At 36.4% G+C, this 20,541-nt stretch overlaps 1 protein-coding gene across 4 annotated transcripts in view; it reads right to left on the bottom strand.

Annotated features, from left to right (window-relative positions):
- Positions 1-20,541, bottom strand: part of rph3aa (rabphilin 3A homolog (mouse), a) — a 31,803-nt gene that overhangs the window by 11,018 nt on the left and 244 nt on the right. For 2 of the 4 annotated variants that reach the window (XM_079599133.1, XM_079599132.1), the window contains exons 2-8: positions 20,431-20,534; positions 17,530-17,717; positions 15,239-15,331; positions 15,031-15,105; positions 5,091-5,228; positions 2,972-3,101; positions 1,019-1,102 (exon numbers count right to left, since the gene is read on the bottom strand). In XM_079599133.1, coding sequence (XP_079455259.1) covers positions 1,019-1,102; positions 2,972-3,101; positions 5,091-5,228; positions 15,031-15,105; positions 15,239-15,331; positions 17,530-17,567 — 558 coding nt within the window. In that variant the 5' untranslated portion in view covers positions 17,568-17,717; positions 20,431-20,534. Of the gene's footprint in view, positions 1-1,018; positions 1,103-2,971; positions 3,102-5,090; positions 5,229-15,026; positions 15,113-15,238; positions 16,211-17,529; positions 17,718-20,430; positions 20,535-20,541 lie in introns of those variants that run through there. The other 2 variants (XM_079599134.1, XM_079599135.1) reach the window with 2 other exon arrangements.

Consider the following 20,541-nt stretch of genomic DNA (forward strand, 5'->3'; position numbering starts at 1 on the left):
GGGGTGTAAAATCTGTATCCCGGTGCTCTCTGGGTGTAGGGATAGTTTAACTCATACAAACGTATCAAGCCAAGGCACGTGACAATTTTAGTAAATATATAAAAATATATTTATTTAGTCATGGCTTCTTAGCCAATTAAAATCAGTTCACGAATAACCGCACACTGACGCGTTGTGGCTAATGAGCCTTCATCACTCAGAGTGCTTTTAAACAACAATTAATTAGTCATGTGACAGTCACCTGATTACTTCATGCGGAATAGTCACAAGAGAGAAGACATTTTTCAGATAATTAATGATAGAGAGGACATATCTCACTAAAACATAACCAAACAATATATTTGGTCAAACTAAATATTCCATAACACCAACATACATTTTTTTGCAGATATAATGTGGATTTTGTTACATAATGTGGAACTTTTGGGTTATAACTCAGGGTTATTAATAACTCAAGGTTATTAACGTTAACTAAAAAACATTTATTTTCAATGCTTTATTTCAGCTAGTTGCTAAAGCAACATGTCTAATTTTAGTTTAGTTTGAGTTGCAATACTAACTAAATCTTAATAATGTAAAAAAAAAGAAAAATAATATCCTATCTAGACATTTTTTTTTTAAAAGACAAAAACATACAATACAATTACAAAAAAACTTTAACAAAAATTCAATCTAGTACAAAATATTACCAAAAACTATAATAGTATATTAATGATACTAAATAAACAGTGCAACAAAAACAAAGGCCAATAGTGTCTGTCAACGTCAAACGTTCTAAAGTAAAACTGTATAAGGCGATTTGAGAGATAAAGGAGTAAACAACTTCAATTTGGGTCTCTTCCTAATACAGAGTGATCATCATATGACTTCACAATACTAGTGCACAAGTCGCATGGACAACTTTAATGACACTTTTATAGCACTTTTTTTCTTTTTTAAGCTTGATGATTTGTCATTGTTGGCTCCGAAATTCCCCCCTTGTGTGGAAAAATATGACAATTTTAGGTTTGCATCTCACCTCTTTTTGCTCACAGCAGATTTTGCACAGCCATTTTGGACTGGAACGACTGATGCTCTGAACGCCACACTTCGTGCACATGTTCTGTGGGGGTGAAACACAAACAAGCCTCAGGAGGCTGCGCAGGTGTACACGCACTCAGACGGCATTAACCTCCTCTGGAGTTCCAGCACTACTGAAAAACAGCCCACACACTAAATATACCCTGCGGGATCAATAAAGAGTCTATTGATCTTCGTGTCATGCACCACAGAAAAAAACCCAGGCCTATGCACGGCGACTGCGTCTTTATTTTCCATCATGTAGACTGATTGGCATCCCTCTTAAATGTGCACGTGGCTCAGTATTGGGCAGGGCATAATAAAGATAAGTGCATATCGCTCATTCATTTCTATTTTTGGACAATCATTACTGGAAGACGTACATTAGATAATTGAATGAGGTCGAGTGTTTAGCTGTGTCCCAATTCAGAGGCTGCATTCTTCAATGTCTGCATTTGAAGGCGTATAGCAGCGTGACGGAGGCTGTCCCAATTCGAAGGTTTGAATGCGACCTACACATGCGTCCTTTGTTTCCCGGGCCATGAAGGATAGGACAGAGTGGATCCTCGTGGCCCAGACTATCCCAAGATGCATTGCCTACTGGTGAACTGGAATTGTTTTAGAGAAAATGCCAATTAAACTTTTAAATGCAAGTATTTGGTTTCAACTTGCTCGAGTATCTAACAATGCAAATGTAAAAAAAAAATTTGCCATATTTACTAAGATGTGATTTTATAGAAAGTTTACACTCTTTATTTTGCAAATAAATGGACCGAGGTGATCATATTTGAACAGGTTGTGAACCGTGTTTTGTTTTCAGACTGTTGAATACCACTCAAGAAAGTCCAGGACTCGTCACCGGCAGCTGTCACAAGCTATGTTTCCATCCAAAGTTGCGATTTTAACTTACGCACAAAATTAGAATATCGCATAAAATATTTGCGAACAAAGCACCGAACAAAAATCACCAAACTGCCGCTAAATATTACTAAGAAAAATTTTACTGCAGTAGGAGAAGCCACTGTATATAATGATTTTGTATATAATAAATTATATAGCACGCAGACGAAACGCAATAAAGCAACCTTCAACTAAACAATCTTACAAATACAATATATAACAAAGTTCTAATATGATGCCAAAAGAGAACATTTATTTGTTAAACATCTCATTTTGGTGCATTAACCCTATAAAGGCAACTGTATCATATTTGATACACAAATATATTAGGCCTCTAAATGATCAACATGTTCAGAACTTTTGCTGTTGCACAAAATCTGCTCCATGCCTTCTGTCGTCTGATGGATAGTTTATAGTTGTTTAGCAAGTATAAAAGCCTTTTAGTTTAATTGCAAAATCATCCTGAAGCTGAAATATGATCATCAGGTTTATTTGTGCATCTCTCAATCGTCATTGTATAGCAATGCATTATATGTTTTAAAACTTTTTTCTTAATATTTTGTCTAAAGACTCAATAAACTTTTAAAAAAATATATATTTTTCTGACTATTATTTCAGGCTTTACAGGGTTAAGGAACCCAGAAACCAAAACAGATCTGAAGAACCAATAATGAAACATCAAGAACATTTATAATCTTCAAACAACCATATAGCATAAGAATAATGAGTTATTTGTAGCAGAGATGGAGGCCAATTTATGCGCATGTTTTCTTATAAAAAATAAATAAAAAAATCCGACTCAATTGAGCGCATGCATTTTTTATGTTAATTTTTAGAGTTTATGGTTCATCCTGGCGCAGTTTTTAAGCGATATTCCCAAAATGCACATAAAAACAGGTGGATGGAGACATAGCTCCAGTTATTATCCTCGTTAGGCTAGACGTCTCGTTTAACAGCGCTCGGTGCGGACTTCGATGGATGCAGCCTCTGAATTGCGACACAGCTTATGTACCTTTTTACACTCGGCACACACGACCGCACTGACGCCCGCGAGCCCGAACTGCTGGCCGCAGAGTAAGCAACGGGAGTATCCGTCACCACAGGCCGTCTGCTTCATGCTGTCCAGGCGATTCACCAGACGCCTGCGGGATGAAAAACGGCAAAGTATAACATCAGCAGCACACTCTCCTTTAAGTGATTAAATACCTCTACAAATGCATTGATGTAAAGAACTGAGAGTGAAGGGGTTTTGCAAGCAAAGTGCTGAGAGAGAGAGAAAGAGAGAGTGAGAATGAAGGCAATGCCGTTCTTGTTTAGTTAGCACTATTAATTTCTTCCAGTACATTCCTCGGCTGACTCGTGGCTCGTAAAAAAAGCTTAAACACACTAGTCTTCTCAATCACTCGGACAGATGTGCTTGGGCTGAATTGCCCTGCAGAATGAGAGGAAACTATTAGGCAATGTGCCTCTGTCACGGGGTCTCAGGTGTTGGTCAATATTGCTTTTGTCCAGTCCAGTTCTGTGTGCGCTAATGTGATAGCATTCATAGGATGGAGGGAACTGACCATGCGCTTCTTATCAAAACATGTTTGGTCAACCAATGGAAGAGTAAATACTAATTTTGAAAAGTCATAACTTTTGCAAATGCATATGTCCTGTTAGCAGTGCAGAAATTACACACCGTATCAAGAAAAGTCACATATATTTATGCAGCGCTTTATGCAATACAGATATTTTCAAAGCAGCTTAACAGTGTTAATGTTACAAAATGAATCAATTATGCTACTAATTTAATTTCAGCTGTAAGGACAAGTGTCATTATTCAGCTAAAGTCAGTTCAATGTTGATTCAATAAGAGTGTCAATGTCGCAAAGTCAGTGTCATTATTCAGCTCAATTCAGTTCACATTTTGTTTTCATCTGATGAATGTATATATATTAATGAATATCAATTGTCTTTTAAACCCTAACTTTTGCTACTTCGTTTCAGATGTTTCTCCTAAAATGCCATTTGAGGAATAAAAATCGAAAACATGACAGAATTGTTGATATAAAATAGAACTACAGAGCTAAAAAAATAAATCATGCTGATACAATAAAGCAAAAATCGATCAAGCAAGAAGCTTCAGGAACAGACATTTGGGATAATTGTTTTAGGCAGAGGAAAATTTCATTGCACAGACATTGTTTGTCCATATCTCAAGAGACATTGAGTTCATTATGAGGTACTTTACCTAAAATATCAAAGTTGTCACGGTTGTTACTCCTCATATTTCTTGAAATATATAAAAAATTAGACACAAATGTAAATATATTAACCTGCATTTTGTCGGGTTATTGAAGTGTGCATGTGTGATATGTAACAGGAAAGCCTATACTGCTGATTTAAGCCCATCTAGACAAACTAGACTAAATATATTGCAAACTTCAGCTCTTTCTTGACCCAAGAAAGGATAAAAATGTTTTCTTATCTCGAGCAGCCGAAGCAGAAATTGTACAGTAAAAATACTGCTTATTATTTAACATCACACCTTGCATAACCAATTAAATATTTACACACTACCAGGGAATAACACGATTTTTTAAATGTTTTTGAAAGTCTCTTCTGCTCAATAAGGCTGCTTTTATTTGATCAAAAATACAGTAAAAACAGTATTATTGTGAAATACTATTACAATTTAAAGTAGCTGTTTTATATGTGAATATATTGTAAACTGTTTATTCCTGTGATCGAAGCTGAATTTTACTCCAGTCTTCAGTGTCACATGACATGATCCTTCAGAAATCATTCTGGGAACCTTAATTCAAGGAACATTTCTGCTTATTATTATCAATGTTGAAAACGGTTGTGCTGCTTCCGATTTTTGGGGAAACTGATACTTTTTTTCAGGAATCTTTGATGAATATAAAGTAAAAAAGATCAGAATTTATTTGAAATTGTTACTTTAGATCAATTTAATGTTTTTTTTTTTTTTACTGACCCCAAACTTTTGAATGGTAGTGTACTTGCAATAAAAACTACAAGTTTTTTCCAGGTCTATCTTACAAAACAAGTCCCATTGGTGTCTAGGAGAGACAACTAACAAGTTAAAGAGATCTCAATCGGGAAAAGACTTAAAATGAACGTCTCACCCAATCCTCTCTTGCTCCATGGCCTCCATCATCTTGGCTCTCGCCAGCACGTTGTTGATAATTTCCTTCTCCTCATCCGTCAGCTCCTCGGTTCCAATGGTGGACTCCATCTGCCTGCCGTACATCTCACAGCCCGTCCTGAACACACAAGCATAATAATCAAACACACAAACACATCTGCAGCGCCGAATGCTTAAATACACGAGCGAAAACTCCCATCTGTCCACATTATTACCCAATCACAATCAACAACAGAGGGGATTTTGGAGGAGCAGCGTGCTGCGCATACGGAAACGCATCAGTCGGGAAATAAATGTTTAAAGGTAAAGCAATTACAACAGCTGTTTTGTGCTTTATCTCCAGTGAAAGTGAAATCTGCTCGGTGGCTTTTGACATTACAGCATGTCATATCATTAATGAGTCAATGCACCGCTCTTTCCGGCGTGTTGGGCAAATGCTATTTCGTCCCCACAGAGATGCTCGAACCGCTGATTGAAAATGTCGAGGTGACGGAGGACATGACTGATTGCCATCTGAGGGTGAAATAAAGAGGAGGAGGACACAGAGACTGAATAAAGGGGAAATAGAGGGAGAGTGATGATCAGAAATTACATCACACTCTCACCAACGCTGTCACTATTCATCTCATCAGCCGTTTCCATACGTCCGAACTAGGGCTGTCAATCGTTGTTTTTTTTATCGCGATTAATCGCATGATTATCATGAGTTAACTCTCGATTAATCGCACATTTTTTAATTTGTTCTAAATGTACCTTAAATTTAGGGCTGTAAAAGATGAATCACGATTAATCGAATCCAAAATAAAAGTTTGTGTTTACATAATATATGTGTGTGCATTGTGTATAATTATTTTGTACATATAAATACACACACATGCATGTATATATTTAGAAAAATGTGTTATTTATATATAAAATAGTTATATTTATATTAGGGCTGTCAAAAGATTAATCGCCATTAATCACATCCAAAATAAAAGTTTGTGTTTGCATAATATATGTGTGTACTGTGTATAATTATTATGTATAAATGTGTGTATATATACAAAATAATTATACACAATACACACACATATATTATGTAAACACAAACTTTTATTTTGGATTCGATTAATCGCGATTAATCTTTTACAGCCCTACTTAAATTAATACTTTTCAAGTTTGTAATATTATAATCAATATGGGCATGGATAAATATGGATGCTTTATGCAAATGTATGTTTATTATTGAAACCATAGTCAACATAGAGCATGAAGACGAGACATTTCAAAGGTCATAGATGTTTTTCAAAGAACTTGTTCATGTCTATTAGACACATGAAGAAAGAAGAACAAAGAAATACCAGGTTCCCATTACTTCTCTTTCTTTGCATTGAGCAATTTACTAAAACAAACATGTTTAGATTTTTGCATGACAGGGCAGCTCTTCTGAAAATGCTGAATGTACATTTATTATTTATTATACATTAGTTTGTCTCTCTCTGTGCCCATTTTGATAAAGCTAAATTCTCAATAAAACTGTTTTCATTGGTATATTTTATTGTTTCTGTTGTCAAACAACAGAAGGAATATTCAAATAGTGACTGAAACGCGACCCATTAAGACATAACCAGCTCTCCCTTCCAAGATTCGTTAATAACGCGTTAACTTTGACAGCCCTAGTTCGAACACATACAGTGCTATGCATAAGTTTAGACACCCATGCTAAAGTTGACTAAAAAGAGGAACAAAAAAATCATCTTTTGGAAATTGATCTTAATGCCTTAAAGCTTTGTTTATAGACTGAGGGAGATGCACACTGTAAAAATGTCTCATCCGCGACATGCACACTTACGCACCATTAAAAAAGTGATAGCCACACAAACAATGTAGAATAGCTTGAATATAGCGTGCGTCTTCCTCAGACTGTAAACGAAGCTCGGGCGCACCAGATAACACGTCATCAGCGTCTTACGTCAGCAGCGTCACTGTGGAGTCGTGAAGGCGGATTGACAACAGACCCGGGAGAGAATACAATGCTGAATAAAGTCTTATTTTGTGTTATTTTTGGACCAAAAAGTATTTTTGATTCTTCAAAAACTTCTAACTAACCCACTGATGTCACATGGACTACTTTGATGATGTCTTTATTACCTTTCTGAACATGGACAGTATACCGTTCATACATTTTCAATGCAGGGACAGAAAGCTCTCGGACTAAATCTAAAATATCTTAAACTGTGTTCTGAAGATGAACGGAGGTCTTACGGGCTTAGAACGACATGAGGGTGAGTCATTAATGACATTATTTTCATTTTTGGGTGAACTAACCCTTTAATTACAAAACAATGAAGAAAAATCCAACCTTTAAGGACACCAGTTTTCTTTGTGAATGAATAATGTATCATAAATAAATAAATGCTCTTCCTTAAAGTACAGTGTGCTTAAGTCAGGACACCCCTATATTAAATCTCCAGGTATGGTGACGGGTGTGTGATGATGTGCGGATATTTTAATCCCAGAGGCCAAGGGAACTTTATCAGGATCATAGTATCCCGGATCCATGAAATAACTGGCCTTTAAAAATAAAAATCTGCCTCTATGGGAATTTAACATAGGGGTGTCCTGACTTATGCACCCTGTGTTTAAATGAAGAACATTTATTTATTTACGATATATTATTCATTCACAAAGAAAACTGGCGTCCTTAAAGGTTGGATTTGTCCTCATATTTTAATTAAGGCATTAAGATCAATTTCCAAAAGATGATTTTTTTATTCCTCTTTTTAGTCAACTTTAGCATGTGTGTCTAAACTTATGCATAGCACTGTATTCCTGGCGTCTCTAAGGGCCCGGCAGGTCTTCAAAGGCTCCACCGAAACATCAACAAAAAATCAAACGTGTGTGCATTAGCTATGCTGAAAACCCTGCTGAGATTAATACCAAATGCTGACGACGACAAAAACATCAGCCTTGCCCATCAATGTAAATGCCTGCAACTCAAACTAAGCTACATACAAAGAGACACGGAGACACATTTATGGAGCGATAAACAAATAAAAGGAAGGAACCGGGAGACGTTTTGCTCTACAGCTTAACCAGATTTATTACAAGCAACACAATTGGTCTTGGTACTGAGCACATCTTTTTGGCTTCGATATAAAAGCAATTTGTAAGAAATCTACAATTATGTGTGCAAGCTTTGACTTTTATTTTAATGACATTTATTTGGTGTGGACGTTTCCACAGCTTTTTGCCAGTCTTTTATCAAGCAACACAAAGGGTTAGTTCACCCAAAAATGAAAATAATGTCATTAATGACTCACCCTCATCTCGTTCCAAGCCCGTAAGACCTCCGTTCATCTTCGGAACACAGTTTAAGATATTTTAGATTTAGTCCGAGAGCTTTCTGTCCCTCCATTGAAAATGTATGAACGGTATACTGTCCATGTCCAGAAAGGTAATAAAGACATCATCAAAGTAGTCCATGTGACATCAGTGGGTTAGTTAGACATTTTTGAAGCATCGAAAATACATTTTTGTCCAAAAATAACAAAAACTACAACTTTATTCAGCATTGTATTCTCTTCCGGGTCTGTTGTCAATCTGCGTTCACGACTCCGCAGTGACGCTGCTGACGTAAGACGCTGCTGACGTGTTATCTGGTGCGCCCGAGCTTCGTTTACAGTCTGAGGGAGACGCACGATGTAAACAAAACAATCATCGCAAACATGTCTAAGGATTTCGACACAGAGGAAGACTTGCATTTTTTTGCCCATCCATATTTATTTGAACCCGAATACTACATGGACGAGATAACACGTCAGCAGCGTCACTGCGGAGTCGTGAACGCAGATTGACAACAGACCCGGAAGAGAATACAATGCTGAATAAAGTCTGTTGTCAATCTGCGTTCACGACTCCGCAGTGACGCTGCTGACGTGTTATCTCGTCCATGTAGTATTCGGGTTCAAATAAATATGGATGGGCAAAAAAATGCAAGTCTTCCTCTGTGTCGAAATCCTTAGACATGTTTGCGATGATTGTTTTGTTTACATCGTGCGTCTCCCTCAGACTGTAAACGAAGCTCGGGCGCACCAGATAACACGTCAGCAGCGTCTTACGTCAGCAGCGTCACTGCGGAGTCGTGAACGCAGATTGACAACAGACCCGGGAGAGAATACAATGCTGAATAAAGTCGTAGTTTTTGTTATTTTTGGACAAAAATGTATTTTCGATGCTTCAAAAATGTCTAACTAACCCACTGATGTCACATGGACTACTGTGATGATGTCTTTATTACCTTTCTGAACATGGACAGTATACCGTTCATACATTTTCAATGGAGGGACAGAAAGCTCTCGGACTAAATCTAAAATATCTTAAACTGTGTTCCGAAGATGAACGGAGGTCTTACGGGCTTGGAACGAGATGAGGGTGAGTCATTAATGACATTATTTTCATTTTTGGGTGAACTAACCCTTTAAGCAACGTCTGAAAAAGCGTTAGTCACAGACTATACTAGGTTAGGAGCCGGTCCATGTTTTTCTGGTTGGGTGCAGTGCATCAATGTGCCCTAAATGTCATTTTCTACGCTGGGACGTTCATGACATTGATTGCATTATTGTATTAATGGCGCAATCAAAATCAATATCACTGAGCCATGAAATATAGACAGTCTCATAAAAAGCGAGCACAGCTGCGGAAATCTTTGGCTGAGTTTGATCCGATCTTAAAAATACATTTTCTAATTAGAACCAACAAATTTCTAATATGATGCCAAAAGAGAACATTTATTTGTTAAACATCTAATTTTGGTGCATTAACCCTATAAAGGCAACTGTATCATATTTGATACACAAATATATTAGGCCTCTAAATGATCAACATGATCAGAACTTTTGCTGTTGCACAAAATCTGCTCCATGCCTTCTGTCGTCTGATGGATAGTTTATAGTTGTTTAGCAAGTATAAAAGCCTTTTAGTTTAATTGCAAAATCGTCCTGAAGCTGAAATATGATCAGGTTTATTTGTGCATCTCTCAATCGTTTTCCCCTCCATATTTGAACCAGAAAAGCCTGATTTTTCAAATGTGATTAAAAAATGTTTTTAATACAAAAAATAAAAAATCACAAGCAAACTTTTTTCTTAATATTTTGTCTAAAGGCTCAATAAACTAAATTTTTTCCAAAATAGATTTTTCTGACTATTATTTCAGGCTTTACAGGGTTAAACAACCCAGAAACCAAAACAGATCTGAAGAACCAATAATGAAACATCAAGAACATTTATAATCTTCAAACAACCATATAGCATAAGAATAATGAGTTATTTGTAGCAGAGATGGAGGCCAACAGACCTTCATTGGCCATCCGATTTCACATATAAAAACCTAAATGCCACATCGTTGCGCTCTGGAACCGGATTAGACATTTGGCACATGATCAGCACACCTGGATTTGGCAAACACCACTTCTTTTCCACACCTGCCTGCGGTTGCCAACATCCCTGCACATGCACACATCCACAATCTATATCCTCAGCTGCTTCAGCGTGGCTGATATTATTGCCTATAATACACTCTAGTGAGCTCTTGTGCTGTGATTTATATACGCCTTGGGGCTTGTAGACCCCTAACCGCCCGGCCACTTCTAGCAAAAACACCTGCTCCTTTCATTCACATGTCCTTTTCCCAAACCAGTCCTGAGTTTCCAGAACACAGTAGGCCTATTTAACCACATCAATGTAAGTAATCTCACAGGTTAACGAGATGTGGGATAATGATGCTTGGATTAATTGGGGCATCGAGTGGGTGGTAAACGGAGAGATTTAAACACACAAGGATGTCTGTAATCATATCAAAGAAGAATTAGTGGACCAAAAGTAGTTTTAAACATGATGATTAAGATGCGTAATCATGTAAAGTGCTGGTGTTTGCATCTTTTTGTCATTTGGATGTTGCATATTGCATGTGGCAACAATAGTCATGGAAAGACATCATATTTGCTCACCTTCACCCTTTTTTGTTCTCATAAAACATGTAAATAAACTAATTTGAAATCATCTTTACATAGACTTTTTTTTCCTCAAAAAAGTCAATTTATTTATGTAGCGCTTTTCACAATACATACAGCTTTACCTAAAATCATGATTATAGTGTAATTGAGGAGATTCCCCCTTCCATGTAAAGCGCTTTGATTACCCAGAAAAGCACTATATAAAATGTAACGAATTATTATTATTATTATATCTTCATGTCTTTCAGTCACATTTAGCATATTAGAGCTGGGTGATAATATACCTTGAATTTTGCGATGACGCAAGCAACCAAGCAGTTGGGATATGCTAATTTATATCGTCATTTATAAGTTAACTGTATGTATGTGTTTAAAGTTGGACATACGTGTACATCTAACTTTACATAAAGATCTGGGTGATAATATTGTTACATTTTTTGGTGACAAAAAACAGGAAGTTGAAATTTTCTATAAAGTATTTTCCTTTTTTATAGTATTACAACTCCTGTAACCTTTAACTTACAGGTGAAACTCGAAAAATGTTAATACCATGCAAAAGTTAATTTATTTCAGTAATTAAACTTAAAAAGTGAAACTAATATATTATATATAGACTCATTACATGCAAAGTGAGATATTTCAAGCCTTAATTTGTTATAATTTTGATGATTATGGCTTACAGCTTATGAAAACCTTTTCACATTACTCTAATTTTGAATTTGGGGTTTTCATAAGCTGTAAGCCATAATCATCAAAATTATAACAAATAAAGGCTTGAAATATCTCACTTTGCATGTGATGAGTCTATATAATATATTAGTTTCACCTTTTAAGTTGAATTACTGAAATAAATGAACTTTTGCACCATATTCAAATTTTTCCAGTTTCCCCATATACTTAAGTGGGCCTGCAAACAATGCACGTTTTAATGTCATACTAACCAAACAATCACTAACAAGGTACTGCTCGATTATTCAAAATAATGATTAGCAAATAATACAAAGTGCATATTACAATAGTGAAGCCCATCAACTTGTGCACATTTAAAAAGCTAATTTTGTGTTGTGTTGGTGTGGACTTTACACTTCTAGTAGCTGTAGACTAGGGGCTTTAGTTAAGCTACAGGACAGGGTTACTATTATTAACTAAAACTAAAAACATCATAAAAAAAAACATTAAGCCATGCTGCTAATGTGGGTGATGAGGATTCAAATCAAGCTTGACTTTTCCACCATATTATCCACATAATTTCTCATCTCTCTATTTTCAATAAAATGGCCAAAAAAGTTATTTACAAAATGTACATTGATTCATCTGCGAACATAACCAATAAATCAGGTGTTAGGAAGCTTTCATAACAGGAAAGAAAAGGCGCGCTTAGCAAGCAGCTCCGGAACACAGCGATCCCAGGTCTGCCTTGCTGCGCTGCCAAGAGGAAAAACCCATGTCACTTACAATTCATCAGCAGCTGCCGAGCAGGAGAAGCGTCACTAGCCCACGGAAATGCTCCACAAATTGACGTGAAGTAAAAAGAAACAGAGGCGGTTTAGCTCCACAATACAATGTGGTCCTCTAAGGGATTTTGCAGTGTGCTTCCTGTGCGCTTGCGAGCGAGTGTCTGCGTGCATGTTCATTGCAAAAGGCCCAACGAGCTGGAAAATGGATTTGAACAAAGCCACAAAAAAAAATTATTCTCTATTGCAGGAAATAGAGGTTAAAAGATCAATCCAAGTTAAGGAAAACAGAAAAGAAAGGCTGTATGCATCATCTCACTTAAGACTTTTAATGCATGCTTTGCAACAAGGAAAGTTGCATTTGACATTTCTTATAATTCACCGCCACGATGCTGTCACCGAAAGTGCATGTATAAAATTTTAAAGCGCCTTGATACACTGTATCTGACCTACTTAACTTATTCCCGTAACATACACTCTTCTCACAGAATGCACACTAACACACCATCAGCATCAGCACGCACAAAATCATCCACCTTCTCTAGACGTTGAGAGCTTCACTGGTAAGAAGCGGCTTACCAGATTACTGAGAACCCCAACAAGTTTATCCCTTTACCGCCATTTTGATGAGTCTCCCTTTGAGTAAACGGATGCAGAACAGTGATAAATCCACAGCTATGTGGCATGGTGGAGATGCAGAGCTGACAGTGGACTGTCAAAGAGGGTTACCCTTATTTTTACACGCCTTTGAGCAGTGAATGTATTCAATGGGGGAGATATTTTCTACGCAGCCCTCAGCAAAGTGAGAGGAGTACCTCAAGGCTCTGTTTCGGGTCCTCTGAAGCTCTGATTAGACGGTAAAAGGAGAATGTTAAAGTCAACATTAAATAAAAATAGAGACTGTACCTTTTTAATTCATGTTTCTGGTCTTATTGTAATGATTTAGTGGTGCACAATCTTTCATCACAATGTAATACATCATGCTTTGCCTTTGATAACCAATCCCTGCCAGACATACAGAAACCAAATTTCACCATCCAAGCAATTCCTGATGGATAAAATAATGTATGTTCCTGGACTCATAGTGAATGATTCATTAATGCACATTATTATATTTTCATGTCCTCATAAGTTTTCCTCAAATCTGTCGGAACTTAATAAACGTACATTTTACACTATTATTTTTTATATGCCAGGCTTTACAGGGTTAACACATAGCAGTAGTGATCAGATTAGCTGTGGAGTATCTAACATTGCCTACATTTAATTTCCAGCACTGACTCGAGTAAGTAGACACTGCCATTAAGTCTTGTTAAGTGTTAACAGCCATGTTCTGGATGGTTTGTACTTTCAGTTCTGATAGCTGAGAGCAAAGGCAGCCACTAATCCTACACATATAGCCAGTCAAGCGTTAAGGAATTAGAGAAAGATCTGAGCTGAAAGAATGCTGGAGTTTAGACTATGACTATAAGAAACCTGGATGGGACGCAATCATGACCTATTCTTCATCCCGTGGAGCCCGGGGCCATGCGCACTGCATGCACCATAACTGCACATTTCCTGAGATTGCCTTTCCTTTTCAATGATCAGAATATGCAATGCTTTTATATGAAAATAGGGTATTTTTAAGCTGAAACTTTCTCCTCTTTAAGAACAAAAAAACTGTTTTCCATTGTAGATGTGTTTGTCAAGCAACATTTATTGCCTTTGAATGCCGTCAGATCCCAGTCTCGCACACAAAAGCACGTCCCAGAGAGAAAAGACTCAACTTCCCATTACATAACGCACACTCATCATGAGCCTTTTGAGGATGTTGTTCAAAAGCCCTATGAGCTGTTCACAACTATTTGATGTGCTGTCTTCATTCGATGCTAAGCAACTCAGAGCCAATTTTAATCTATGCACTAAAAACTTGCCCAGAATGATGCAGAATTTAACATGACGCCCAGAAACATTTTGCATTACGGCATTTAAATTCCATTTGCCCGCCAGCACACCAAACTCCACCAAACTCATGCATGCAAAAGAAGAGTGGCACAAAGTCAGAGTCAATTCCAAACACATCACGTCATTAATTGCACAACATGCATGAACGTCTCTGCCATCTGTGTTGCTTTGCAATGTTGAAGCATCTATGCATACAGTATACTCTACAGTGATGTCTAATAATAGAGCTCGCTGCCACGACAGGTCCAAGATTTACAAACATTTCTTGTAATGCGAATTACCCATCAAAGCTTTTATAGACATATATCGTTCATTACGCTCCTCCTGAACGGATGCATTTGGCAAATTCAGATACAACTTCACCTAAATGGTTTAAATGCAATTAAACGCCAGGCCTCTGTGCACACATACATAATGCATTCTATACTACAGCAATACACATTCAGGACTGTGTGGATATTTGTGTTGAATTATAAGAGCCCTGTAAGTTGATGCAAGCTGTCAGTGATGTGAAGTCACTCACCGCCACTGATGGTGAGATGCTCTCCTCGGCTCAGCAGCGGTACAGATGAAGATGTGTGTCTCTCTCTCCTCCACACTGGTGCAGGAATGATGCTTTAATACTGTCTTTAGGGAGAAGAAAAGCCAAACCCCCACCCCCTCCTATCTGACCGAGCTGCGCTGTGATCCAATGAGAAAGAAAGAGCAGAAATCATTTACACGGCACATACCTGATGAAGATGATGATGATGATGGTGGTGGTGGTGATGGTAGTCAACAATTTTTCAAATCCACCTCCTCCGCCTGCCTTCCTTCCTATAGGCCTGTAACTCATATTGTATTATTACTATTATTTGTACACATACACAGCAACATTCTGTTTATTTAATACACATCTTATCCAGTTTTGCTTTCCAGTGAGAACAGCTTTTCTCTCTTTCTTTTCGATCTCTGTCTTTTCCCTCGGCTCATTAGTTTTAAAAGGTCACGTTCGCCTCTGTGCGAGCGAAATGACCAATTATGCTATAATTTGTTATAATTAGAAATAGTGAGAGAAAAAATTACAGTCGTCAGTGAACGAGTGACATCATGAGATTCTACTGCCCCCTTGTGATTACATTTGTAGTGAAACATTTACCATGGTAACCACAATTTATCAAAACACTAGAGTTGCACAGAAAAACTCTGAAAATATTATAATGAGAAAAATGCCGGTTAGTGGACACATGATAAAATCATCACAACACGTTAGTTTTACTATTGTTAAATAAAGCTAATAAAAATTGTTTCTTTTAATTGAAATAACACTGAAATAAAATAATGCATTTGAATGAAAATTAGAAATGTCGCCAGAAATATAATAAGTTTAAGTACGACAATTCCAAACACTGAAATTTAAATAATGCTAAATGGAAATATTTAACACAAAACTAATAAAAAATGACTAAAGCGCAAACCAAAATGATTGAAATATAAATAATAGATAAAAAACCTTAAACTTTGAAAAACTTAAACTTATTTCAGGCAACTATGCATTTCATTTAAGTAGTACAATTACTTAAACTGAAATAAATATAATTTAAAGCTAAACATGTGTGTGTGTTTGGGGGAATCCACTTAAATTATTAATTTGAACTAAAATTTAAATTAAAAAAGAATGTATAAAAATAACAGCTAATTGAAAATATGACTAAAACTGAAATAAATACACTCTAAAAAAGGCTGGGTTGTTTTAACCCAATTTTGGGTAAAATATGGACAAACCCAGCCATTGGGTTACATTTCTAAATTGCATTTTTGATCCAAAGTTTGGGTTTGTCCATATTTGACCCAAAATTGGGTTAAAACAACCCAGCATTTTTTAGAGTGTATCAATTAAAGGTAAATGGAAATATTTTAAAAAATATATATATATGCGCATGTATTGTGTATACACATAGATATACATATATATATTTAAAAAAAAAAGACTTCAATAGTAGTAAATAACACTGGAATAAGAGTGCATCTCATAATAAACTGAAAGTGTGATCATTCGTGACTGCGGCCGCCCAGTGTTTCGGTTCCCCTCAGCATGACCATCGATCTGTAATACTGTGGGGACGGGATTCATTCAGACGCTGGAAACAAGCTTCCGTAGGTCAGAGATCCTGCTGGACGGGGTCAAATGAAATGAAAGTGGAGGATGAGAGCGAGCAGAATGAGAAAACGCTTCACATGAGCCGAGAGCATCTCGAGAGGCACGTGAGGCAGTAACAGCGTGACAGCAGGAGAACAGAGAGACACAGACTGAAAAAAAAGACTGAAACATGACAGAGTGATCTGACTCTTAACAACTGTTATTCTTATTTATTATTATTATTTATTTTTATTATTTTAAATACATATGCATAGTACTTTAATATATAGCTATTTAAAAAAAAATGGCCCCCCATTAACTTAGCAAATTCCATCTTATTTCAACTAACAATGAATAGTTGTATTTTTTATTAACTAATGATAACAAAGATGGATAAACACTAACAAATATGTGACCCTGGATCACAAAACAAGTCACGAGTCGCACGGGTATATCTGTGCCAATAGCCAACAATACATTGGGTCAAAATGATTGATTTTTCTTTTATGCCAAAAATCTTTAAGATATTAAGTAAAGATCATAATCCATGAAGATATTTAGTAAATTTCCTACCGTAAATATAAAAAACATGTATTTTTGTGAGTGAATGCAGCACAATCGTGAACATAAATGCACAACTTTAAAGACGATTTTCTCAATGTTTCGATTATTTTGCATCCTCAGATTCCAGATTTTCAATAGTTGTATCTCAGCCAAATATTAGCCTATCCTAACAAACCATACATCAATTGGAAGCTTATTTATTCAACTCACAGATGATATATAAATCGCAATTTAAAAAAAAAATTACCCATGTGACTGGTTTTGTGGTCCAGGGTCACTAATATTGTTTAATGTTAGTGAAGTAAAATCAACTATTGGAAGCATATTGTAAAGTGTTACCAGAATATGTCTAGCAGTAAGTCTCTGGTGTCCCTCATCTGCTCTTTAAGCAGAGCCGCTCTTCATTATCAAACACAGGTCTGCATCAGGTTAACCTTTTCCCGTTTTATCAGGACGCCAGTCAATAACGTCTCGCGGCTCCTCGGGGTCTGTGTCCTCGACTGCTCTGGCCGGATATCTCACGCGTTCTGTCCAAACAAGGCCATAATTAAACCTCAAACACAACTAGCAGATGATCATTCTCAAGTTAAATTATTTCTAAAGATGCCTAAAAACATCAAAGGCTGATTCTCATTTCTATTATTTAATTTAGTGTAACAATACAGAAACGCAACTGTATCTAAATCTGTATCTTGTGAAACCTTGGATGTGCACATCATTGCATTATTTATTAACGTTCGGTTCATGTTGTTTTAATTACAACCCAGATTTGGCTCTCAAATCTCATGAGATTTAATGCAGTTCTTATGTTGATAAAAATAGACACAAATGAGTCAATAGAGTTTTATAGCTATAAACGAATGTAGATTTTGAGTGCATACTGGAGATCTTTTATTGCAGAATATTATATATATTGGTAAATCTGAGCACAGTTTGAGATGTTGAGCTCTTTTCTGAAACTGTGAGATTCATCTTTTTATCAGGAGAAACTTCAGGCTTCAACAACAACAAAAAGTCTTGATTGTACAGTTTTGCATTTACATTACGTTACATTTATGCATTTAGCAGATGCTTTCATTTCAAAGCAACTTACAAAAGAAGAACTAATGCAATTTGTCAAAGTGCAAACAATCATACAATGCCAAGAATATTTATAGTTTGCCGTTATGTGACAGTCACTGAGACCTGGAAGGCAAAATATCCACCCACAGCACAGGCCTGTCAATTTTACATCTCAAAAGAAGAAAAACTAAAATATGTATGTGAACAAAATGCGAGTTTTGGGACCCGCTGCAGTATTTCATTCATTAAAAACAATAGGACATTTAGGGTTAGTTAAAATTATCCCATGTTTTTTACTCACCCTGAAGTCATCCTAGGTGTATATGACTTTCTTGAGTTATGAGTTATATTAAATAATATCCTGGCTCTTCCCAGCTTTATAATGGGAGTGACTGGTACCCTAGATTTTGAAGCCCTAAAAGCGCATCCATCCATCATAAAAGTAAGAAGGTCAAAGAAGAAAGTCATATATACACCTAGAATGGCTTGAAGGAAAGTAAATTGTGACTCTGGATCACATAACCAGTCACATGCCGCACGGGTATATTTGTGGCAATAGCCAACAATACATTGTATGGGTCGAAATTATCAATTTGTTTTTTTATGCCAAAAATCATTAGGATATTAGGATCATGTTCCATGAAGATATTTTGTAAATTTCCTACCGTAAATATATAAAACATGTATTTTTGTGAGTGAATGCAGCACAATCGTGAACATAAATGCACAACTTTAATTAAAAATGATAGATTTTCAAATAGTTGTATCTCGGCCAAATATTGTTATATCATAAAAAAACAATCATCAATGGAAATATTATTTATTCAGCTTTCAGATGATTGAAAGCTCAGATGATTTTTCCTAAAATTGACCCATGTGACTGGTTTTGTGGTCCAGGGTCACACCATTTTTGGGTGAACTAATCCTTTAATCACTAAACCAGTGATATTAACAGATCAAATTTAGCAGTTATTGATGATTCATATAGAGCAGATGAGCACTGAACATGATAGATGGTTAAGCGTTTTCTTTAATGGTTTTCTATGGAAAAACGCTTAACGAGAAATTGTGTTGCATTCATATTCTGAGTTCATCTGCTTTCCTGTACATAGTATTTATCATTAATATATTAATAGTGTATATTGAATTTGGTCTTTCAACATCACTGTCTTTACACATTAGTGCTTAATACAAACCTTGTAAAAATAACTGGCGGGAAGCCGAGCAAAGCCTTGTTTTTTTCCGTCCAGATGTGCGTTCATGTAAGGTTGTGATGTCACGTGAAAACTATGAATTAGACAACTCGATTGTACAGTGCTATGCACAAGTGAACACACCCATGCTAAAGTTGACTAAAAAGAGGAATACAAAATCATCTTTTGGAAATTGATCTTAATGCCTTAATTACAAAATGAGGAAAAATCCAACCTTTAAGGACACCAGTTTTCTTTGTGAATGAATAATGTATCGTAAATAAATAAATGTTATTCCTTAAAACACAGGGTGCATAAGTCAGGACACCGCTATGTTAAATTCCCATAGAGGCCGGCAGATTTTTATTTTTAAAGGCCAGTTATTTCATGGATCCGGGATACTATGATCCTGATAAAGTTCCCTTGGCCTCTGGGATTAAAATATCCGCACATCATCATCACACACACTTCACCACACCTAGAGATCGGGGTACTTTCCATAAGATCATCTCTCAATGCAAATCAATCCAGCTGTTATATGCTAATAAAACATGCCAATCTCTAGGTATGGTGAAGGTTGTGTGATGATGTGCGGATATTTTAATCCCAAAGGCCAAGGGAACTTTATCAAGATAATTATTAACAATAATAACTGGCCTTTAAAAACAAAAATCTGCCGGCCTCTATGGGAATTTAACATGTGCACCCTGTGTTTAAGGAATACAGATACATTATTCATTCATAACAAAAAAAAACTAGTGTCCTTAAAGGTTGGATTGTTCCTCAATTTTTTAAATTAAGGCATTAAGATCAATTTCCAAAAGATGACTTTTTTATTCCTCCTTTTAGTCAACTTTAGCATGGGTGTGTTCACTTATGCATAGCACTGTATATGAGAAACATCTCATGTAATTTTTCTCTCGCATGTGCTCATCTATATTTCCAACATTGAGTCTTTACTCTTGGTTACTGTGAGCAGATTCACCTTGAGTCCATGTGGCTTGCCAGTAAAATCCAGATCTGCCGTCATGAGTTTCGTTCACAGCCCTGCAGTGAAACAGCTGCACAATCTCCACAGCGCTCAGCCAGCTGCGCA

Source organism: Phoxinus phoxinus, assembly GCF_949152265.1.
Source record: "Phoxinus phoxinus genome assembly, chromosome: 23".
Classification (NCBI taxonomy): domain Eukaryota; kingdom Metazoa; phylum Chordata; class Actinopteri; order Cypriniformes; family Leuciscidae; genus Phoxinus; species Phoxinus phoxinus.